The 25422-nt window shown below is 52.6% G+C and overlaps 1 protein-coding gene across 1 annotated transcript; it reads left to right on the top strand.

Annotated features, from left to right (window-relative positions):
• Window positions 1-1934: 1934 nt before the first annotated feature.
• Window positions 1935-24952, top strand: LOC119113282 (EF-hand and coiled-coil domain-containing protein 1; the record flags this gene model as incomplete). The annotated part of the gene is given in 7 exon segments (XM_037237643.1): window positions 1935-2123; window positions 13772-13915; window positions 17032-17174; window positions 19187-19391; window positions 21926-22061; window positions 22486-22644; window positions 24047-24952. Coding segments are annotated over 7 exon segments (1180 nt in total), but the record flags the coding sequence as incomplete, so codon positions are not given.
• Between the last annotated feature and the right edge of the window lie 470 nt (window positions 24953-25422).

Raw genomic sequence — 25422 nt, 5'->3', positions numbered from 1 at the left:
TCCAGGGACGCGGGAAGACCATGGCGTCGGCCATGTCGCCGCCAGGTCACCGTTCCATGTCACGCCAGTGACCGACGCAGATGGTCGACCGCTGATGCTCCTGAGCGGCGCATGTGGTGTCGTGTTGGAGAAGGGGCATTCTAGGGAGACGCGAGGGGCTCAAGAGTGCTTTGTTCGACCTTTTTTGCATCACATGACGCATGCATTACATTACATCACAATGGTCGCCTTTTTATTAAGAGGAAGTTCCCTCCGTCTCTTTTGCTTTCTCACCAGCCTGGTTTTTCGCAGTACGTTTCACGTCAAATGCGAGTTTCCGAAGTGGAAATTGTCAAACGAGAAAGTGGCTTGTGATATAATGTCAGCAATCAGCGCTGTAACATTTGCTGACACCATTTATTTGGCCCTGCTACCTTTTGCTTTGTCCCTTTCCTCATCCTCAGACGTTTATTAAACAAATGGATGCGACTGATTATTTTAATAGCTGGAAAGAAAGGTTGCCTTTTCTCCAGCTTCCCGACACATGCAGCACAGTATCAAGATATTGCCGTCCCTTGCGACCACTTTCTCGTTTGGTACACTGTCACAACCTGCAAAGGTAGTGAGACGCGTGGAGATGGAGAGGGGGTGAAAGATACTCAATGCTTTCATGTCTTGTCTGATTACCGAACGGTGATAATGCACGCAATTAGTTTAAACATGCAGTGCACATAACTCACTCTTGTTGCCATTAATTGCTCTTAAGAGCGGTGTGTACAGTGACGGGTGATGTGTGCAGTGTGGACTAGTGTATAGTAAGGACTGGTGTGCAGTGTGGACTGGTGTGTGCAGCACGAACTGGTTTGTGCAGTGTGGACTGGTGTGTGCAGTGCGAACTGGTGTGTACAGTGTGGACTGGTGTGTGCTGTGCGAGCTGGTGTGTGCAGTGCGGACTGGTGTGTGCAGTGTGGACTGGTGTGTACAGTGCGAACTGGTGTGTACAGTGTGGACTGGTGTGTGCAGTGCGAACTGGTGTGTGCAGTGTGGACTGGTGCGTGCAGTGCGGAATGGTGTGTGCAGTGCGGACTGGTGTGTACAGTGAGGACTGGTGTGTGCAGTGTGGACTGGTGTGTGCAGTACGGACTGGTGTGTGAAGTAAGGACTGGTGTGTGCAGTGCGGGTTGGTGTGTGAAGTAAGGACTGGTGTGTGCAGTGTGGACTGCTGTGTGAAGTAAGGACTGGTGTGTGCAGTGCGGACTGGTGTGCGCAGTCCGGGCTGCCGTGCCCGTGAATGACTTGTGTGGGCGTGATGACACGTATTTGCAGATGTGATTCATGTGTACTGTGTACGGGTACGACGGTACGTACAGCAGCGGCTCGGGTATGCAATGAGAACGTGTGCGTGTAATGATATCCGGTAGATACGATGGTGCCGGTGTATTTAGTAAGGCCCGGTGTATGCAGTAACTCCCGATAAATTTCAGTGAGACATGGCGTACGCAGTAAGTTCTAATGCACATGCGCTGAGGACTGGTGAAGCCTCTTACCTGCAACGATATCTGTATATACAGCATCTCCGGTATATACAATAAAATCCGGTGGGTACAGTAAGGTCCGGTGTGTACAGCGCCCGTCCAGCACAAACGGTGATAGCTGATGTGTGCAGCATGGCAAGACTATACAGCGAGGTCTGTGTATCCAGCAAGGTCCGTTTTACATGCCCAGCAGATGGTGTCGGTGTGTGTCCAGCAGCCCACTTTGAGCAGGGTGCCACCGTATGCACCTCAGGGTGCGCTTTGTCCAGTGAGTCCTGATATAAGCGGTAACGCCTGGTGTGCACGATTGAGCACGCTGCCTGAGGAGCGACGCCCGGTGCATACGGTGACACCCTGCTAACGCAGTGGCGCCTGTGTGACCTGGAGTGCGTGCCTTCACACAGTGATGCCCGGTGTGCACGCCAGGACGCGGGATGAGGTGAAGCTGCTGCAGAGCGAGCTGCAGGCGAGCCAGCACCAGCTGGAGATGGAGCGGCTGGCGCACGGGCGCGCCGACCACCAGCTGGACTGGACTCGAGCCCAGCTGGCTGAGCGGCAGACGGCGCTGGAGGAGGGCCGCACCGCGCTGCGCAACCTCCATCAGTCCAGGTCAGGGCAACCAGCCGGACACCAGAGCCGGTCGCTGTCACATAGTGGCGCAGGCAGGGGAGGTAGCACAGGGACACGTGCCTCTTCTTGGGCCTACATTGTCCTACGGGCCATTTAGGACACGATTTAGATTATGGCATCGGCCAATTAAATGCATTGTAAATATAATGTAAGGGCCGATTTAAGGGCTTGTTCTGGGCCTGATTTAAGGGCCCAGGGCGTTGGCCAAAGAACGTATTAAGGGTTCCGGTCCGCAGGGCCGGGCCCTAAAATGCCAGTCTAAGGCCCTTTGCGCCGATTGGGGCTCTCCTGAGTCGATAAAGCCCTCTTTGGTAATCAGGCACCACCAGCACCAAATTATCGGCTGCGTCGGCTTAGGCCTGCGGGCCTGTTTATTTCTCATGCAGGAATAAGGCCGGAACCCGCGAATCACAATGGTCGGGCTCCTGAGTCAATGAGGGGCGCCCTGTGCTGGCCAGCAGCCCACAGTGCCTAGCAGGGATCCTTTATTGGTAATGGTCCCCGAGTCCGTCAGGCGAAGTGGTCGAGGGCGCCCGAAGAGGGCTCCAAGTGTCCCTCAGGACCAGCGATCAATTGCCCGATTTTATAGTGGAAGGGCCCAAAAGGCCTAAAGGTCACATTAAGGACACCGGCTCTATGAGCTGAGCTTCAAATGCCAGCCAGAGGGCCTCTTGCACCGAATGGGGACACGCTGAGACAATGCCGGCTTCTATTTCGGCCAAAGACCACCACCACCGAACAGTTGGCTCCGTGTCCGTGTGAACGCTGGGAGCCCACTGCCCAGGGCCGGAGCCCGCACTTTGCACTGCTCGGGGCCCCTGAAACACGAGGGACCCCTGTGTCGTTTCGGGGCCCGTAGTGGCTAACGGGTTCCTGTCTCGGAAGGGGATCCGAGTCGGCCAGAGAAGTATTCACTGAACCGGCAGAGGGACGGGACCCCGAATGTCAGAGAGGCTAATGCGTTGGTCGTGGCCCTCTAACAAAGAAAGGATAGATGTAAACCTATGGCGAGAGTCCACAATAAGATAACGGGAGGGCCCTGCGTTAGTGACGGGTCCCAGTATGGCGAGAGTCCACAATAAGATAGCGGGAGGGCCCTGCGTTAGTGACGGGTCCCAGTACCGAACGAGGGGCCTCCACCCTGTTTACCTATGGCGAGAGTCCACAATAAGATAGCGGGAGGGCCCTGCGTTAGTGACGGGTCCAGTATGGCGGGAGTCCACAATAAGATAACGGGAGGGGCCCTGCGTTAGTGACGGGTCCCAGTACCGAACGAGGGGCCTCCACCCTGTTTACCTGTGGCGAGAGTCCACAATAAGATAACGGGAGGGCCCTGCGTTAGTGACGGGTCCCAGTACCGAACGAGGGGCCTCCACCCTGTTTTCAGGCAAGGAGCCGTCAAACCCGACCTGGAGTCTCTTGGTCAATTAATTGGACCTCTTATGAATATACTTCAAACAATTAAATATCTTATGGCTTCAATAGGGTACCTGCGTCGACCTGGGGTCAAATGCCCGGGTCGGAGGGCCTACGGCGTCAGGCAGGGGCCAATGATTGATGTATCCCTCTATGGACTTCCATAGCGACCAGGGGACCCGGCGCCCTCCCGTGGCCAAAATGACAGCTGGCAGTCACTCCACGCTGGGACGGGATGGTACTGCAGCCCCTGACCGGGATCGGTAATATGCCCGCGTGTTCTTTCTACCTATGGGGGACCCCTTGACTGGAAAGGTAGGGGTCTCATAGGCTTTCAATCGAGTGGACCGAAAGGAAGTTTGAAATGATAAAAGATTTACCCTTGCTTGCCTGAAGATGTCCATCCTTTTCCAGAATCGACTAGTGTAGCAAATGACGTAAACAGTTTTGAGTCTGCGCGCTCGCAACATTAGGGGCGAGAACACCTATTGCCGGGTTTGCAGTTTCAGTACAACCGAACGGCATTGGCCGCTGCAGTTCAAACCAGGCGGCGGGTGTCGGGCGCGCGGGGACGACCGTCTGGAAATAATGCCACCGAAGGAAGACTTCCAAAATCAATTTGTGCTCTTTAAAGCTTTGAATGGGGCATATATTTTACTTGCATGCTGTTGAGAGCATACTCTGAATGGTTTAGCAGTTACAGCAACACGAAAAATAAAGCGTATAGCTTTACTCCTTCAGTTCCGACGCCAGATTCTAGCCCTAGTTCGGGGTGCTAAAACGCTAATCCGTTTCTAATATCGATCTAGAAATCGTATTGGCAAAGCATACGCCTGGGCTACCTTTTAAACGGCCAGGAATTTATTTCCTAAGCGTTTACAAGAGCGTCTTTGACATGCATCATCATTCTTGTCCGCTCACTGGCCGCTGTCTAGTGTTGGCCACGGGGCCGACGCCTCACAGTCGAGTGAGACTGCAACGACGGGCGTCGGGATTTTAATTTCGAAGGCTTGCGAGCGCGCGTATTCAAAACCATGTTTAACAGCGTACTTACTTGTCGTTGTTGAATGAAATTGGAAAATTCCCAGCCGAATATGGGATGGTTTTGTTGATACCAATCTTTGTCCGCGTTTCGATCTACAGCCTACGTTTACGGGTCTTCAATATCTGTACCACCCATACAAATTTAGCAAGGCCTCTGAGTGCTTTTGGCTTAGAAAGGGTTCACTGAAACATCGTCAAATGAAGTGCGGTGGTAGTTTTTTCCATGCATCCATTTCATGCTCAGTGTATCAGTTTACTGACTCCAAATTCAAATGCAATGATATCTTTTGGTAGCCTTCGGGCGTATGGTCTAGTTAAAGGACACGAAATAAACACAAAGAAGAAAATTGTGGCCCATCGAAATCAGATGGGCCAAATAGGGTTATTTTTGCACGGGGTCCATTCACCATAAGGAGGTCGTTTGGTAATTCTGTACCCCCCCCCCCCTTCCCGTTAGCAAGACTGGCTGCGCCCCTGATGTCACAGGTAAGACCTGCTAGTCTAGGAGTATGTTCTGGGTGCTAATCCAACAGCTCGGGACAACCATATGCCGTTGTGAAGTCGTGAAAATCTGTGGAGCTTGTGTTGCGGCTTCACGCAGGGACGGGCACTGGCCGTGCTGCCTCCTCTATCCCATACCAGATCTCACAAAACGCTGCGAGCTCAGGTCAAGAACACCGGCCATCGTTTATCACGTTTTTACCATTTCAAAGCATTCATAATGTGTGAGGGCAATATCAGATGCGTTGCGGTGTGAAGTACTTTCTATTCCGAGTAGCATTGGGTGAACGATCGAATTTGTTCGCAGGCGAATTTGGTGCCGCTTATTTGACTTTTGTTGCTTTGCTGGCACAAATAAGGTCTGCGGCTGACATTCCATTAAAACTAAATTACTTCCACCGATCTGTTTTCTCGGCTTTGCCCAACAGCACGTGGTCTGAAATGAGCTGGAAATTGTGTTTTCTGTGATCTCATCTACTATTTCATTGGCTTCATAAGTTGCGTCAACTGAAACATGACATAAAAACGATATCCTTTTGCATTCGATTATAAGATACTCGCACAAAACAAAACTTCATACATGCACATGAAACGTCATGTAACATTCATGCTACCACGCACGATCCTCATCAAGTCTGGACGGAGTGCCTTTTCATGTCTGAAGCAACGTAGTCTGATGGACATGGCATTTCGTTTGATTATGCGCGCGAGTTCAGTTGATTATTGAATAACAGCAGTCTGAATTGGTTTTGGCACCGTTGCTGAATGCCACTGTGCCACCGTGTTACTGCTCTAAACGTATGCCGAACTCATTTACTGTATTGAGACGTGTAAACGCATTAACGGCTGGTGAACTGAACGCTCATTTTCTGTACCGCACTTGACTTGGTTAGAATCCGTCGCCAGACGAGGTCGTGGTGGACCCCAACTCCCCAGGGCTGTCTTTCCAGAATCTCGTCATATTGTCAAATGGACGGCGCTGTCAACATGGGCATATATATAGTACATGGCGCATCCTTTGCACAGGTTTTGGGGAGTATCAATTCTGGTAAGTCATGTCGCTGAGCTATGGCGTCATTCCTAAAGACTTCCATCTCGTTTTAACGATAAAGTCGGTTTCGCCATTCGGCAGCAGTAAATTATGTCTTTGGACGTTTGGGTACGACATCAAGCTGATATCGGCATAGGTCATCACTGTAGGTCAATAACCTAAGCCACATCAATAGAGAAGTAAATACCCAAAGACACTGGCTGGTCTGACTGACTTTTTTCAAAGTGGTCTTAGATCAATTTTTGATACTTGTTTGCCCACGACATATTTGAGCCGCTATTTTGCTGAAAATCCCGTTCTCTGCTTCTTAAAGCTATCATTTGTCTGCTTTTTTTCACTGTCGTGGTTGGCCTAACCTTCAAGTCACGGGCTTATCTGATTGTATCAAACCAAACACAATTAGATTCTATAGTTGCTAGGCCATTGGCGGTTTTTATTCTGTGGCTGCATTTTGAGGCAGGATGGCGAAGAGTGCCTACCACCTCGCTCGATGCGCTGTTGCGAATAGCCGTCGCCCAGCGAGGCACAACGCAAGCCGCAATGGATCGACTAGCTCCAAATAATTCCTTATGCGTTGACTTTTCCCTGCATGAGCGTAATGCCCATTTCCGCGGCGCCTGTCCGTTGTGCCGTGCCGGCGCGCCACCGGCGCGCTCTGCTCCGTCTCGCCGTGCTCCCGCCGCACCGACACCTCCCGTGGGAGGGCGGACGCGATTCGGCCGGCGCCTCCGGCAGCGCGGGAGTGGTCGATGACGGTCCCGGGGGGCTTCGGGGACCTCAGCCGGGACGGATCGGGCCGGACCGCGCCTCATCAGAGCCGCCGGCGAGCCCGCTCGCGCGCAGTGACGGCTCGACGCCACTTGCCAGCGCGCACGGAGGTCGGGTGGGAAGTCAGGAGCGCGATGCGCGCGGGTGGGAACTAGCGAAAACGCCAGGTGTAATTTACGGCCCGTGAATAGCCGGCGTGCCAGAGTGACTGCTGCCAAATAAGAGCGACGCAAAAAGAGACGGACAGGCGTTACCTCACCAAAAGTCTCATAGGCTCCATTTCAACCGATCTTTTGATGACTGCCGAGCCCTGTATGGCCCCTTAAATTGATGGCGTGCGCGCGGACGGCCCTATTCCCACACGTACGCGCAGACGCAGCAAATAAGTCTGTCACACGTACGTGCGTCACGAAAGACGTCAGCTATGGTCAAAGCGAATGTAACAACTTGATGGTGATCTTCGCTCCTGGTACAAGCATTATATCAACGTGACAGCGCCGGCACTTCTCTGCGTACTGCACCGAGCAGATCATACCGTGTAGACGGGAGTTCCGTGTGTTACAGTGTGTCTTTGATTTTGATCGGTGATGACGAAATTGTGCGCGGGCTGTGTATCGTCATTGTATGTTACCGTGTTAATTTAGAGCAGGGGCTGCGTCCAGTTGTGCTGGGACCAGCGCAGGCGGGTTGGTAAGGTGGAACCATTCGATGCGGGCATCAGGTCATCATTGCGGATGCCTATAGCATGTTGCAGCGATGGCTCGTGGTTCGGAAGTCGTTACGCCCGCCGACGCCGAGACCCGGACTAAACGGACAACGCTGGATGGCCCTATGCAAAGCACTGCCGCATTTACCACAAACGCGGTAGTCGGTATCAAGATTCATGTCATGCGGCTCAACGGGTGGATCATGACGGCACTTCCGGAAATAGCAGGGACCATCGCGTGGAAGGAGCAGATTGGTGACTCGGAACAAGCTCACTAAGACGTTGGCGTGGTAGCCGAGCGACAACGCCTGTGCGGCAAGCTAGTGCATTGTCTCATGCTGTTGCCGATCTATGTGATGCATGAGGGCTTTCATTCACACGTAACTCCTTCTTTGTCGCCATTCCTTGCTCTGCAGACCCCACGCGGCGCGAGATGAAGGCATTGGGAGCGAACATAGTGTCAGATGTTTTCGATATCAGATCACGATGTCATTTATCCGCATGCTCGAGGCCATTGTGATAGAGGTGAAAGTTTGGAGATCCTTTGATTGGAATAGATCAAATAATCGCTGTTAAACGTGACAAGGATCTGTTTGCGTCTTAAAACGGCAATAACAATTTATCACCCTTGGAGACAGTTTTCGGGCGGGACAAGTATTTGTGGCATTGGGGTGATGGTACAACACAGAGATCAGTTGAGAAGAAACTTGTCTACATCCGCAAGGCTAGTCAATTCTGAGCTTGGCTCAGATGGGCTTTGATCTGAAGTTTAAAGGGAGGAAACAATCATGGCACGGTCCTGTTGAGTGGTTTGATCGAGACCATATCTTCGCGCGCATTCTAGATCGTCGGGCACGCCGCGGATATTCGATACGGATGCCCTGTTTACCTGTTGACTCGAATAGACGACTGGGAGGATACCAATTCTATCGAGAGCTAGAGCATGCAATTATCATTCATATGCTTCATTACTTCCCTTGAAAGCACGATTTCGCCCAGGCCCTCAAGCCTGTTTGGCCCTTTTAACTAGGTCACTAAGCTCCTCCCAGAGCGATTTCGTGATACGCTAGCGTAAGCTGACTTGATAACATAGCCCATCTGCTTAGTATTCCGAGCTCCTGGGGAAATCTTTGGATATTAGGAGCAGGCTTACATAGCAAGCTCCGTTTAGTGCCCTTTTAACCTACCTTCTTCAATGTTTACCAATTTTCAACCTACTCCGTTCAGTCCCAGCTTTACCTTGCTCATCCTGCTTTTTGGCTTTGCATTCGAAAGCCTGTATATTCACACATTTTGGTGGCTGTTACTGTACCCGTCATGATTAGGAAAATAGTATCATGGGTTAAAGATACCCTGTAAGATAGCTTATAAGAATGAGTGGAATGGTTTGGAAACCTGGGTGAGGAATGCCAGTCCTTGAATAATCTGTTCTCCGCGGAGCTCGACGGTGGCTGCGTCTTTCCCTGACCAACGAAATGTAATTTGCCATTTTGTTGTTTTGAAATACAAATGCTGATAATCCGTCTCAAAATGCAATATTTTGTCGTGAGGATGTCCATCGCCTAAAAAAGACGAATGACTGTGAGTTATAGCGCCGCAGTGTATCCATCTTTGTGGAGTGAAGCGCTGCCATAACATTTGTAGAAGAATACTGATACACTTGGTCTTCTGGTTCGATGGGCCACACCTAAAATTTTCCCCGGTTCGCCTTGCGCAGCGCAGCCATAGTGAGTGTTTTGCATTTGCATAGGGCATTTGAGCTGAAGTAGCCAACTTGAAGATCATTCGATGCAGTTCACAGCTCTGCCCTTCTCAAGACCGAGACCCTTCTGGTGTCTGTGCTACACGCCCGTGAACATGTGCAGACGATGTCGAGGAGACTATTTCAAGGTCACCCAGGCAGCCATGATGGCGTCATAATGCCATTCAAATCTTGCGTTTTCATTAGTCATGCAGCGAGCAGGGCCAAGAAAAATGCAATTGCTGAGCCATCCATATCTAGTGTTTGTGAGCACGATTTCGAGATAAAATGACCGTCCGCTGGTTTTCAAAAATGGTGTACACGGTGCGGTGACGTAATCAAGTAATGGCGTACTGACAAGCATATTTACTATAAAGAGAAGGTGTTGTCTGCAGCAGTCCTTTCCACTAAAAATTCGTCATTAGTTATAAGTGAGCTTACTTCATCCTATCTGATGCTTGCTTCAACATATTCCAATGCGGAACCTTTCGCTTAACATCCGAAGGCGATACAAAGCATACATATAAATACGTTCATCCACTGCCCAATGAAACAATACCATGCATATATATGTGGGATCAAAAATTGTGCGTGAGTGGTATGTACAGACACAAACACAGAGTCCGTGGTGAGACAGGGAAATCAACGAGAGCCATATAAATGGCTGTGCTTTTTTGCATTCAGTCCCTGATTGGTAATGTAGTAATGCTTTTACGATTTCAGTTCCAAAATACGTTCAGTAATGCTGCTGGTAAACAGTGCTCTATCCCAGCTCGATTAATATAGGCTCGCATGATGCCAGCAGAAATCTGCAGCCTCCGAGGCCCATTTCAACTTTAGTAGCGTGGAAGGGAACAATCATAGTTGAATCCTGAGCCCAGCCGTTCCCTAACCACTAAGCCCAGCCATTGAGAGCATCTATAGTACCCGTAGTAACAAACTTTTCTGAAATGAGTTACAGATGTCCGAGATCCACGAAGAACTCTGGGCTGTACTGGGAAGCTTGCACAGAGGGTGGATGTGTGAGTTACATCCATGGAGACGAATATTGCTGGCTACAACTCGCGGTGAGGTGCATACAGCATCGCTCCGCTAAAACGGCATCGTTCGGGACTGCTCTGAGCATGCCTAACTGGGTTCACCGGCAGCTATCTCCAACTCTCACGGGTCATAGACACGGCAAGTCAGAAGCCTGCGAAGTTCATGGGTGCCTGCTGGTCCATGGAGAGGCCACAATGTCTCTGATGAGAAACCTGTAGAAACTAATCTGGTAAAGAATTCCTTCATTTTAGCCCACGTAAAAGGAGGACCTTGACAAATTGTTGCAGTAAAAGTGTCATTTACGAGACGCTTAGGAGGAGCCGGCGCCGCCGCCCTCCACGGCCAGCGGTCGATCGCGCGATCACTTCGCCGCCACCCAGTGGAGCAGGTTTCGCCCCTCGTCCCGTGCCACCTCGGCTCCGTCCCGTCCCTCGTGCCGTCCCGGCCTCGTCCTGTCCATCGTGCCGTGCCACCTCGACCCCGTCCCATCCCTCGTGCCGTGCCAACTCGGTCCCATCACGTCCCTTGTGCCGTCCCGGTCCCGTCCTGTCCATTGTGCCATGCCACCCCGGTCCCGTCCCGTCCCTCCTCCCTTGCGGTCCCGGCTCCGTCCCTTCCCTCGTCCCGTGCGGTCCCGGCCTCGTCCCGTCCTTCGTCCCGTGCCGTCCCGACTTCGCGCTCGGGACCGGCCTCAGCGCAGGTGGCCGTGGAGACGGGACCAGTGGTGCCCCTCTGTAATCCTGCTAGAAAGCCCCACCTGTCCGGGCTGCCATCGTGCGGACCTTTCATTGACGTGGGGCGCGGGACTTCGCACGGAACATTGCTGATCGCACCGCAGGCGCTGGGCGTTGTGTCTCTGGATGCTGCCCTGAGCTGGGGCTTGACCTTTAGATCAGCGAGGGAAGTCCGGGATGAAAGCAGGGACGTATATCACAGCTGATGCAGCCGGTGATCAAAGTTTGCAGGAGTTCGGTGGTCCCGAAGGATGCCGTGAAGCAACTGGCTGGTATCGCGACGTTGACGGATTCTGAAGACGCGGTTCAGTCTGAAGACGCAGTTCAGTCGTCAGATGTGCACCACCTGTGGAAACTTGGGCCCAATCAGTGTAGTGCGCTTTCTAGAACCGGTCCGGGAAGTTATGCCTTTTTTATCTTGTCTTGCGCGTGGAGGATAATAAGAGTTTTGTCCATGCGCTTCGACGCTTTCTGAAGAATGCCACGTGAGTCCATGATGGTGTCTGAGAATTGTTGGTGCTGCGTCCGTCCGCCAGTGGTTTGGTATCCTGCTTGCATCACAGTCGCAGACAATCTCAGCTTGTTTAGGTTGACAGGAAACTGGTAAGGTGAAATAGAACGCTTCGTGACTGGACATGGCGTGAGTTGGTCATCCAGAGCGGTCTAGGGCGGACGGTTCTGGCGGAATTAGGCGTTGTGCGTTGGCACATCTTTTTACACGTCACCACTTTACCATTCACCAACCCGCTGAATCATTTTTTACGCGGTTATTTGGCCGGCCGCCATTTGGCACGCCATCTTTCCGTCTGCTCCGATCGCTTGGTTTGTTATAGAGCGTGTGCAGTGGTTTGAATCGCTTCAGGCGCTCATTATTGGCGCTTGATCAGGATATTCTGCAGCCGGTGGCGGGTGCGCTATGGGCCGACTGACGTCAGGGTGCAGGACAGACCGTGCCGAACATGGCGGCACGTTTAACTTTCGCCGCAGGATTCTGCCGCTCACCGGACATTTTAAGATCGGATGGTGGAGGCAGCGCTGATACAAGTCCTGATTAGCGTGGGCGCTGCTCCAAGAAATCCATACAGTAAAAAGGTTAAGACTGAATCTGTAAAAAGTCGACTTCCGTTCACTACGCTATCTGAGAGTTTGCACCCAGCGTTCAGCACCGAATCGCAATTTATTTTTGAGACATATGCACATATATTCACGTCGTAATTCCGACTCTGGAGCTCGCGCGTCGCATTCCGTGACCACAACTTATCTGTCGAATTACTGCGACATCCATTTGATCTTTTAGTGAATTACACGCGCATTCCATGGGCGGATGACAGTGTCGCTGCACTGTGCTGCCACAGTCTGGTTGTGCTGGCAGGCCTGCACAGCGCCGTCAGGCGTGGTCAGGTCACGGAAAGGTCTGCCAGATAGCGTCCGGGGGCCGCAGGCTCATCAGGCGCTAACGGGTTGGTCATTGCCACCGCTCCCAGTAACGACCCCTTCGAAAGTGACTCACCGCGCGGACGGCAGCGCGCGCTGACTTCATCCTAACAACCGAGCAGTGGTGAATGGAGGCCATTGGACTGGAAACACCAGCGGCGTCCTGTCACGCGGTGAAGAAGCGTTAGTTGGCCGAGCTGGGTGATCTGAGTTCCAGTCAGGTGGCACAAGGGACGGTGCGATGATGCAACGCCAGCTCACGCGACGGACGCAAATAGTCGGGGCGCGTCGCTCGGCGGAGAAGGGCTGCCAAATCAGTTATGTGACATACCAGAATGGTTGAAGGTCTCATGCAATGGGCACGCATGATATTTCGGATATTTTGCAGACCACTAGACTTCCCTGGTCGCCTAAAGCCACCAGCCTTCGCGTCGGTTGTGCAGGAGACGGAGATGGCCTGCCTCCAGCCGGCGACGGCGAACGGGGTCGCGGGCCAACGTTCTACTAACCTTGCCACGCAGCCCCCCCCCCCCCCCTCCCCCACACGTGATGGATGTGGCCGACTGGGTGCCACATGTGAATGACAAGCGGGCGCGGTCAGTGGACTCGTCGGCGCTGCGAGCTGAAACGATGCGAGCCGTGGCGAGACAGTGACCTCGCTAGAGTTCGCCTGATGGCTGTAATTCTGGCCGGATTAGACACATGGTAGCACCTCGCCGGCAGCCAACCCTGAAAGCATTCGCTCAATGCCAACCAAAACTAGCCCCCCTCGCAGCGCTGGATGTTGCGTGCCAGGTTGCTGGGCGTGAGCCCAGTGCTGCTGAGGTCCGCCCTACACTGCACGGCCGCTCCCTGGCCTCGTCCATGCCGCGTCGGACAGCCTTCCGGCCCAGACCAATCTCGGCCTGTTTTATGGACGCAGTTAATTGATTACCGTTTGGTTCGCTTCCAATAAACTGCCAGCCACAAAGGCGGATGACGGGGCGCTTTTTATGACCCAGTTTTAGCAGCCGGGCAGCACCTGAGTCACTCGTCAAGTGGTGCGATTCCAACGCGCCGGTTTATCAAAAACAAACAGCGTCTGACAGCCTGGCGGTGCATAACTCTGATCCCCCAAAAGAAAACACCGCTTGCTGTGATTCCGGCGAGCTCAGACGGTCAGCTGACGGTGCCTCTTTGATTTCTTCGCAGACGGAAGCTGCTGGTGGAGCTGACCCAGACCCGCCACCTGCTGGTGACCGCTGTGTGTCGTGTCAAGGAGCTGGAGGTCACGGCGGGTCAGGTGCCGGCCCTGGAGAAACGCGTCTACGAGCTAGAGACGTTGCTGAAGCGCAGGTCAGTGCTGGCGCGCCCGCCAACACCATCACGTCTGACTGTGGAGGGATTCAGACAGTCCGCCATGGTCTCGGAGAGCACAGACGACAAAGCCCCTCAGCAGTATTTGTTTTCTGGAGCGAGTAACCAGGAAGGACTCTTGCGAGCAACGAGAGATGGTGTTTCTGTCTGGCGAAGGTTTATAAATCGTATGATGATTAATTAGTGTTATTTTCATGTGCTGCAATATGTCCTTACTTCCACCATAGACTTTCTTCTGTTTTGAAACAACATTGCAGGTTAGCTATGCAAAAGTCAACACAGCCAAGAACTCACAGCGTTAGAGGTCTGATCAAAAGATCACTGCAGGCATATTTGTATCGGCCAACATCATATAACGAAGTAGACCCGGCCGTTGAGTTGTTCAGGTCATCTCATGCGACATGAATCTTTTTTATAGCGCTAATAGTGTGCAATATTACCAGAATCCACTGAAGTCCAAGGCACCGCTTGTGCCCACCGCTTCGCTGTCGTAATACCCAACACCATTGTGCATTCATTGAAACCATTAAGAAACAGAGCATCCGAACTATCCAAGCTCTGATGAATAAACTAGTCCGAAGCCGGCAGCGGGCCTGAAGAGCAAGCTTACACAGTTACCAGGACCTTTCCGCTGTGGTACCCGGATGCGTGGCGTGGTCAACCCGCCCACCCGCCGCAGTCCGCGGCCTTCAGCGGCCTGGTGTGCTCGGCTTCCTCTCAACTGCCGCGGTTAGCGTGCTCGGCTGCCTCTTGACTGCCGCGGTCACAGCCAGTCGGGGAACTCTGTCAGCCGCCCCCAACAGAGTGCATCGCCTCCCCACAGACGGCAGGATATTGCCGCGCCCGAGTCGAGAAGTTCGGCGCCGTAGACATCGAGCCTGCCCGACTCATGACCGATGGATGGGCGGCAAACGCCGTACCGAAGCGCGGCTCTGGATTATTGAAGCTGGCCCAGATGGCAGGTTCCGGGGTCAATACCAGACGCTGGCAGCGGTGGCGCCGGCCTGCACGGCTCCAGGTGGAGCTCCAGAAGGCCAATATTGGACCGTGGGCTGAATCATACGGATGCCAACATCTGGCGACGCAGTCGTCCTCTCGCCAACAATGAGCAGCCGAGCTGCAGCCGACGCTGTCAGAGTACTGGCCACGTGGGGTCTAATGGCACCGAACGGCAGCACGTCGACCTGCGCGGGCGTTGGGCCCAACTACACCTACTAAGAAGCGTGATCAGAGGCAATGCGCGCTCGCTGCCGCATCGTCGTGAAGCTCGTACTGTGCTGACAGCAGTGACGTGCGCAAATAATCTACCCTGCGCTCACTTCGATTGGGGCCACCTGGCTAAAAACGACCCTCAAGCCCCGCCACGGCCAGCACAGACGTCCGATGACGGGCGGCATCCTCCGAACCCTCAAACACGATATTCCGGTGAGATGGTCTCGAGAGAGTCGGTTACGCTGAACCACCGGTGGGCGGTTTGCATCGGGTCCAGTCTGCAACACTAGTGATGGGGGCTGTCGTCCGATCAACATGAAGCAGAAGCGATATGGCGACAGCCCACACAGCGCTACCCGCAACATCCCCGTCGCGGGTCATTTGGCTGGCCTCCTGCAGTGATTCCTCAGGAAGCTTCGAGCGCCCAAACGCGATAGGTTGAAACTGGACGCTGACGTGCATAGAGCCGGATCTGTAGCTGACCGCGATCTTTGCTTTAGGGCTCATCCAGGGGTGTTTGCCCAGTTGAATGATTCGTTTAGCTCTGCATGCTTCTACACGCTGATCGTGCAGCTATGGAACCCAAGTCTAGCGAAACCGTGTCACCATGCCTATTTGCTCTGCGCTTGGCTGCGGCCAGGACTTGGATATGGCAAGGCGCTCTAAATAAGCACTGCACGTGCAGGTTAAATGCTTCTTCCTCACGCCTTTTAACAATTTCAGTGAGAAGAGCTGACCGGCCACTGGACTGCACGGGTCACGGTGCTATCACATTGCACGGATTCTTAAATTATCCTTAACTTGCATTGTTCACAATTAATGGAGAGCTTTGGTTTCTTAAGGATATTGACCATAAAACATGCAAATGGATAGCTCACATTGACTCTACAATAACGGTATCGTTAGGCTTCTGGGCGAAATCGTCCCATTTTAGTTCAAGACTGGCAGTAAAGCTTAAACATCCTCCTGGATAGAACCCCAGCACTACATCCATCAGCCGAATAGCTGGACGGGACTCGCGTCCCTTGAATGCTGCAGTTCACCACCACCTCTGCGAGGGGCTGATGGGAGGCTCTCGGCCTTTCTGTCGAAGGAGGCCAGCGTGATTATGTGCTCAGGTCTGGCTCCCCTCACGGTCGTATGTTTTTGGTAATACCCTGAGGCTCTCAGAGGCGGTCACGCTTGATCCCAGTAAGAGGAATTTGCTCATCATCGCAAATCAAAGTTCAATTTTACCTCTCCCAGGGCTGTGTGAATTGTGTGTGGTGATGAACAGAATTAAAAAGATTTGGCTTTCTAAAACGGGTTCCAATTCTGTGTTTCCTGCGACGAGGAGAGTTAAAAATTCAGTTCTTTCAATCATAGCTAATCCAGCGCACCTGAACTACTGCCACTTCCCGGCTTTGTCTTCGGCCGTAAAGCTTTCGAGCCAGGGCACCGTCATAATGAAGTGCCCATCACCCAGGTAGTCCTTGCCTTCCAATGGGCCCGTTTTAGGACCAAAACTTTCCGGACTTTTGCAGCGTAAGAAGAGAACTCTGGCAAGATGAAAGTTGCCATGCCAGTGACGGGAGGCCTTTTTTGACGGACCGTTTAGTGTATCACATTTGTTGTGTAGCTTACGACCATACGAGCGAGGGCCTGACGGCTCGACTGAATGTACCGCCCCACCTGCTATCCATTCGGTTGACTGAGAAACAGCCCGGATGTCAGGGAGGTGGTTCGGAGGAACAGGAATATATAAGAACCCTTGCCTAGCGAAAATGAACGAAACATCCAATGCTCTAGGAATACCACTTGTCATGCAACGCCACGTGTTGGAGTTCGAAGTTCAAAACCTGCAACGGAAGTTTGGAAAGTTTTATGCCGGGCCGTATCCACAGGTCTGGCAGCCAGCCACGCGCACTCTCCCACGTGGACAGCGGCCTCTACTCAACCTCGGAGAGCGAGCACGAGGAGACTCGACCCCACAACCCAGGCACGGAGACCAGCTCGGGTGAGAACCCCGGCACGGAGGCCAGCTCAGGTGAGAACCGGGGGCCAATCACGCTGGCCGGAGCAGCTCCGGCACTCACATGCAGACGGCGGTGGGATCTGGCCGACGTCCTCATTTGAGGACGCTGACCGGTGCGCCCACGCGTGGGCAGGTGTGCCGTCGCTGCGGAGCAGTTGTCTGTACGCCGCTCTAGCGTCGCGGCGACTGGCAGGCCTGATTACTGCGCGGCGTACTGTAATTCGGCACCCACTTAAACTGAAGTCTCACTTCGACTCGACCCTCACCTGAAATTTTCCAGACAAGAAGAGGAAGCTTTTACAATTGGCGGCATTGTCGTGGCCTTGCAATGCACGATCAAAATGCCCAGCTCTAACCTTTGATGAGTGGTTCTTGGATACGATAGAGGTGGGATGGTGTGATGTCACCTCGTTCTTTCCATGGAACACCAGAGTCAATGCTCATTTTCCCAAAAGATCGGGCCTCTTGCGCTGTCCCTGCCCGCTGCTTCCGCCGTCCTCGGCTCTATTGAGCTAACGGGATAGCACAACATTATTCCACGGCCTAGACCACCTGGGCAGCGGAATCACTATCATCTGCACACACGGCGTCCTCTGCTTAACGAGGACTCCATAGGTAAAGTCACTTGAACAGTTAATGTGAACATACCTCACAAAGAAATATGTTGACGGCACTCGAACTGGACAGCTGTTTGCACTTCGGGTTAGAAGTGGTCTTTGACATATGCGCTCACATCTGACAAGTCTGTTCATGCGTGCAAACGTGTCACAGAGTTTGTAAATGTAGGTGGCATTTGATGTGTTAGATGTGGCAATTCCAGTTAGGGATATGTGTAAACGCATCCATAGTGTGTACCGGACTGATTTCAAGGGGTGACATTCGGCATCCACTAATCAATTCATCGGTCGGTTAATCAACGCATAAACCGAATATGTTGCCAAAAAATCAGTCGATATTAATTACTATGGTGTACATAGCGGATGTTAAAATCGACGATGAAATGCACAAACATTACCAATAGGACTGACGAAAATACAACAGGTAAATGAATAACATAGCAAGCCACGTAAAGTCCAGAGCTTAATGCAGAAAATTTCCTCAGCCTACAGACATCTCAAGGACCCAACCACAACAAACCAAGGCATGCAACCAACTGAATAGCTCATTCCAGCGAATTCAACCAACCAACAGTGCCAAGTATCCAACGAGATGACCAGCTTGAGATTCCAATTGACCATATAAACTCGAGTGTTCCAGAAAATCAACTATTCAACCCAGATAAATTCACGGATTGGCTAAACCTATGAGCACATGAAATGGTTAACGAGTTGGGGTGGGCACATATTCTGGGAAAATTACGAGCACGGTAACTGAACAGCACGGGAGAATTACGAGCACGGTTACTGAGCAGCATGCGTGACAGCTGTTATACGCGGCAGACGACACGATACGTAAGTGTCGGCTGCTGATGATGCCAGGGTACTGAGCTCCGGCCGCCTGATCAATGGTCCACACGAGACAATGTGAAAACCGTCGTTGCGTTGTACTATACGATGCATTTTTAATGATGTATGCGCCAGCTCCTGTAGTGCAGTGCAGAGCTGTCACTTTCGAGCCCGCGGGTCTGCAATGTCCGGGTTTAAACAGCTCGCAGGGCTGTGAACAAGACGCTCACGAAATTACATGGCCATGATGGCTGAATTCGTTATGACTGTCAAATCGATTTTGGTCAAACGTCACCGTTCAGACCATGCGTCTGAGCATGCCGTGCCAAATCCTTGACTGAGAACTTTTCATGGGATTAAGCCCATACAATGCGGAGCGATCCACCCATTTCCTCTCCACGTGTGGCCGGGCATGTCTGTTTGCCTGCAGACGGAAGTGGCGGACCCGTCTGGCAGACGCCTCAGTCCCGAGCTAACGCCACCTGAATGGACCAAGTTCACCGGCGCCCACGCCGGGCATCGAGCTACGACCAATCAAAAGAAGTGCCGTGGCTAATTTACTGTCGAACTTTGCGGCAGACGACATTGGCCGAACCACTGCTGGAACGGGAGCCGAAACCGAAGCCGGAGTCGGAGTCGAAGCCAGAGCCGCGGCCGAAACCGATCCGGGGAGTGCCGCCGCAGCGGAGGCTGACGGCCGCACCCCACCCGGACATGACCGGATGACGTCATCACCGGTCGCGGTCGCCGATGACGTCACCGACCCTGCACGCTCACCGCTCAGGTGACTGGCGCCGCGACGATTGCCCAGCGTATCTCACTGCACAGCCGCCAGGGTCAGCTTCTACCTTTTCTACCTCACTTAACCGCGGTGAAGGTAACCAGCTCACCCCCGGTACTATTAAGGCACCAAGCCTTTAGATGCCATGAGTACGGCTGTGGGTGATAAGGAAAATAAATGCTTCTTGCGTGGCCTTGATATACCATTTTTGCAACAGAGACGTAGGAAGTCCATCCTAAACATCTGCAGCGGGAAACGTTCGCGATCGGCCAAAAAAAAAAACTGACTAAGAGCGTTGTTCTACCTGTTTGGTTGCTCAAATGTACATAGTACTAGGCCGTATGGTTAGATATTCCAACGGCTTTGGTGGGGTATCTATTACCAATATTTGTCGGTACTCACATACTGAACCATTGGCGCTAATGTCTGATATGCCTGAAAAAGGCATGTCAAGTTTAATTTCTTTCCTATAACGTCCCAATACCTATAATGGTATAAGCGTTGGGACGCGGTGTGTTCGGCGGATTGATCTGCTGAACATCAGCCCTACTCGCTTTCGCTGAGAAAACTGATAAGCGTTCAAACAAAGAGAATACACCAATGATGGATGTGGAGATCAATGCCAAGAAAACCGATTCCCACTGCCAGAAATTTGGCATTGGGTCTATGGCGGAGGATCGAGACAAAATAATCCAAGTTCTTTGCTAACATTGCTAAACTGCTAAACATTGCTAAACTGGGCCCTTGGCCGCGGTGATAATTGCTAATGGAAATCCGCAATTTGACGTAAACCAGGCTGGCTCTCAGAGAGTTCTCTGTTCAAAATGATGCTGACCGGACCGCGTGTCGTGTGTTTATCTCTCAGGCTTTCACCGATCAAAATAGTAATACACTTTGGACGTTATACGAGCAAACCTCAGAAAATCCACACTGTCATGATGTGCGAATTCGCGCACAGCTCCAGTCTCAACTAGCAAAATAAGTTGTGCTATTCTTGGTGCATAACATCTAGTTGTAAATGCGCTGAAAGTGACAATAACGCGAGTACTAACAAAGTTTCCAAGTCCCCAGTAGTAAACATATTTTTGTTTTGCTTCGTAGTGTGACAACTTGTGTACACCTGAAATGCTTTTGAAAAGCTGTTGATTTCCCGTGTGGTCTCGTACCGGGACCTCAGAGCAGCTGTCAGTTGTTAGCCCAACTTGGGGCAGTCAAAGCTTATCGAGATTTCAAAAAGAAATTCTCACTGAACAGTGCTGGATCGCGGCAAAACAGAACCAACACTCGGTGCACTGGTGAGAGGAACGCGTGGGGCGCAGTCTGGATGTCTGGAACTGCAAGGTTTTACTGACTGTAACTTCGTAGCAATCACAGTGCTTGTTACGGGGTAACATTTTACACGTAATTCTGAACAAACATTTTAGTTCACATCTGCGTGAGCGATCGGATGAATACTACTCTGGCTCTCACCGGAGCCCTTTAGAGCCAATCGTCCTCTCGCTGATAGACTGAGACTGTGCGCGCTTTCCACACAGCAACCCAATCAGGCAGCTATCTCACGCGCAAAGTTATGCAAGGTTTCCCACGGGTATACTAAGTACGGCTGCAAATAAATTCGTAAATTCGACCGCGTGGGTGGCACAGGTACGTAATGGCTGCTCCCATTGGCTGCTCTCGGAGCTCCTGCGCTAGCACTGCTGGTCAGTGGCAGCTGGTGCGGATGTCATCTAAAGAAATGGCGTTGTTTATAGAAAAAACTTGCTGAAGACCACTAAACATCACCCCACGTCTGGAGTTATCATCACGCCGAGGAGAGCTCACTCCGCTAGCACGCGTATGACTTATCATTAGGTATTTAAACAGATTTGAAAGTGTCCTCCTTGCTATGAGTTCTCCAAAAATGCTCGTTACAGTGCCCTTTACACGGGGAGAATGTCGCTATTTGGTGGCTTATGCATTTTATTTGTTGACGGTTGCCACTGGGCCCACCTCACGGTTGTCACGCGTTGACCCACCTCAGAAACTCTCACAACAAAATACGTGCTTAAACATCGCCAGCTTGTCAGACAGAATGTCTGAAAGCAAATCAAGTTATTTCTTAAACCTCCCTTAAACAAATAAACCTGTCTTCTGGCAGAGGTTTATCAGAGGTCTTCACTGAGAGGAAGCCTCTCAGAGATCCTCCTCTGACTTGGTGGATTTCATCAGGAGTCCTCCTACCCTGACGGGGAGTCCCTCAGATGCCCTCCGCTCCTGGCCGGGCGAGAGTCCACCCCTTCTAACAGGGAGTTCCTCAGATGCCCTCCGCTCCTGGCCGGGCGAGAGTCCACCCCTTCTAACAGGGAGTCCCTCAGATGCCCTCCGCTCCTGGTCGGGCGAGAGATCCACCTCCTCTAACAGGGAGTCCCTCAGGTGCCCTCCGCTCCTAGCCGGACGAGAGGTTCACCTCTTCTAACAGAGAGGTCGGCAGAGGTCCTCTCATGACGGAGCTCCTCTTCGGTGCTCCTATCACGACGGAGCTCCTTTTCTCTTGGCAGAGAGTCAGCGGAGACGCCGACGCGAGCTGCCTCTTCGTCTGCCACGGAGGAGGAGCACGACGCTCTCATCCGGCTGGAGGAGCAAGTGCAGTGGCTGCGTCAGCAGTTCCTGGACGCCGAACAGGAGTGGGAGCAGGTGCTTGAGGCGGTGGGGGCGGAGCAACAGTTTAGGCAGTTCGTCTGGAGTGGCAGACAAAATATAGGCTCGTCTTGACCCTGGTCTTTTCCCTCGCTGCCAATCGGTGTGGAAGTTGTTTGCTGCACGTAAACGTGCTCCATCCATTCCCTGCCTACACCAGTTCCTGCACACTGCCTAACCCGGTTCAGACATTTCTGGACCCAAATCACACGTATCCCTGGCAGAGAAGCCTGCCTCTGGCGACTGTTCATGGGCCCTAACTATCCCTGGTTGCTGCTCAGGGCTTCTGACTGCCTGTGGTATCACGTCAGCAGTGCTGACTGTCCGTTGTCTTCCAGCAATACCGGCAGTCTTTTCCTCAGCAGCACCCGGCAGGCTTAAATCAACTCAGCAATGCTGAGTATTGCCGATGTCTCCTCAGGAGCGCCGCCAGCTAATGCAGGAGGTCACGCAGCGACAAGAGGACTGCCAGCTGATGGCCAGCGATATTCAGCACCTGGAGCAGGAGCAGCAGCCGCTCCTGCTTCTTCAGGAGCGGGCCAACAGTGTGCTGGACGTCTTACGGAATCTCCGACACGTGGTGAGGGCGCGCCTAAATCAGTCTCCGTCCATCAGATTATCAATGCATTTTTCTCTGGGGCTTCGTTCATCTCGAAACATTTTTACTTCTGAATTTGCCAGTGCCATTTCATTTTTAGCGCGGCGGACACGCTCGGGAGACCAGACTTCGAATTGATATGGCAATCACCAAAGTTTGTCAAAGCTGATGCTGGCAACGATTTTATTACTACTTATATAACTGGACAAATTTCGACGCTGTTTTGTGGCGTCTACGCGAGCAGTTCGTCACGTCCCCATTTCGGAGTGATGACACCCAAACGCACAATAAATTGAACATCGATTTCCTTATCGTAGATAGCAGCCTTCTGTCGCAAAATCGTTGTCGACCTCGCCGACACCCAAGAGGCTCCCGAGCCGTGACGTCAGCCGGTGTCGTCGGCCGCTGACATCACGCCCATACCCATCAGATTCCTCAGCCATGACGTCGGCCACTGATGTCATGATCATACCCATCACACTCCTCAGCCATGACGTCGGCCATTGACGTCATGATCGTACCCATCATATTCTTCAGTCATGACACCGGCCACTGATGTCATGATCATACCCATCACACTCCTCAGCCATGACGTCGGCCATTGACGTCATGATCGTACCCAACATATTCTTCAGGTGTCATGATCATACCTATCAACCTCCTAAGCCGTGACGCCAGCCGGCGACGTCGGCCATCCGACATTAATGTTCATACCCATTAAACTCCTCAGCCGTGACGTCTCCATTGACGTCATGTTCATACCCATCAGGCTGCTCGCCGTAACGTCAGCCGGCGACGTCGGCCACTGATGTCATGATCATTTTCATCAGACTCCGCAGCCATGACATCGGCCGCTGACGTCATGTACACACCCTCAACTCCTCAGCCGTGGTGTCAGCCGGCGACGTCGGTCACTGATGTCATGATCATTTTCATCAGACTCCGCAGCCATGACATCGGCCACTGACGTCATGCTCATACCCATCAGGCTCCTAAGCCGTGACGTCGTCCACTGACGTCATGCTCACACCCATCAGGTTTCTAAGCCGTGACGTCGGCCGCTGACGTCATGTACACACCCATCAAACTCCTCAGCCGTGGTGTCAGCCGGCGACGTCGGCCACTGACGTCATGCTCATACCCATCAGACTCGTCAGTCGTAACATCGGCCGCTGACGTCATGTTCATACCCGACTGACTCCACAGCCGTGGCGGCAGCCGGTGTCGTCGGCCACTGACATCATGCCCATACCCGATAGACTCCTCAGCCGTGACGTCGGCTGCTGTCTCCCCCCAGTGACGGCACACCGACAGTCCTCAGACCTCCCATCTGTGACGTCGTTCTGTGTTCTCTGCCAGTGGCGTCATGCTCCTCCCGTTTCAGAACATTTCGACTCGCGCGCTGGGCCGCCTGGTGTACGACGCCCTGGAGCGGTGTCAGGAGACGGACGGCGGCCAGGCGGCCTTCCGGTTCCTAAACGCCCTGCACCGGGCCGCCTCGGGCTACGAGCGTCTGAGCACCGAGAGCCTGATCCAGCTGGCGCTGGAGGGTCTGGGCCGACCGGAGCCGGTGGAGGAGCGCAGCTGAGCAGCGCCGGGGTCTCGCGGGTCGGGGGTCACTCTGGGCACACGGGTCACACATCAGGTTTGGGCGTGGGAACGCGGCGGCGAGCGCCAGAGTCGCCGTAGGCCTTCGGCTAACGGTGCTGGTGAGAGGCATTGGGATGAAGCGGCAGCAGGCTCCCTTCGTACCATTGCGAAGGCACTTGAGCTTGTCGAAGAGCTGTCGGAAGGCTAGCCTGTATGGGTTCATGTGATGGGTGGACGCGGAGCACTTCCCACGCGGTCATCACCTGAGTCGTCTTAGCCGTGACCAGGAGCGAGCTGACTTGGTCGGTCTCGGATGCATGTCCAGACAGCACCAAACGGCGCCCTTATTTTCTTACATGTGCGGGTATTTTCTACAGCTTGCATCCCCGAGGCTTCTCGCGCTGAAGTTTGTGTTAACTTGGCGATGAGCTCAGGCTTTAATCACGTGTAACGTCTAAGTCGAATCGTGTTTACGAGCATTTCACTGTGCACGATGTTTTGCGATTAATAACTGCGTAGGATTACGTTCATGGTTACTGTAAGCTGAACGTCATCCCGAGTTGTCAAACTGACGTCAAGCTTGAAGGTTGCACTAGAGCACGCTTACTAAATGTTCTGTTGTTTATCCATCGTCCCACTGCGATGATGCGAAAATAAGTGCTGCAACTGCGCATTCAATAAACAATTTTCCTGTCCTAGATTTCATGCACGATTTGACGTTCCATAAGTGTCCAGCAGTGTCACGATCGTAAGAAAATTCTGGAGAGCTGGACGTGGAGAATTCTCCAGCTAACTCCGCCGCAAGCGCATTGAGTGAGAAGGATTCCAAAGCGGCGAGTAATGGACATTTGGAGACGGCGCCGTCGTATCGTGAAATGGCTAGTCCTGGTGTTGAGACCTCCAGCTTTTCGGAGGATTCAAGCGCTAATGAAGCGGGCCAGCCGGACACAAAAATGGTGAGTGGGCAGCATTGGTAACAGCGATGATAAATCATGAAGTGCTCAGCTCTGGCTTAGTGGCTTACAGTCAACGAACAGTGTGTAGAATAGCCTATCTTCATCAGTGGGGTAATTGCTTCAACATGAGAAGAGAAAACGAATTGAATTCAGACTTATTTGTCTGAAATCGATCCATGGCGAGCATGTCAAAACAGTTGTTTGCGACTGCACA

This window comes from Pollicipes pollicipes, unplaced genomic scaffold (genome assembly GCF_011947565.3).
Source record: "Pollicipes pollicipes isolate AB1234 unplaced genomic scaffold, Ppol_2.1 Scaffold_7261;HRSCAF=8764_pilon_pilon_pilon, whole genome shotgun sequence".
In the NCBI taxonomy this organism is placed as follows: Eukaryota; Metazoa; Arthropoda; class Thecostraca; order Pollicipedomorpha; family Pollicipedidae; genus Pollicipes; species Pollicipes pollicipes.
Note: the sequence above shows the minus strand (reverse complement) of the source record. Positions and strands in the feature narration are given on the sequence as shown.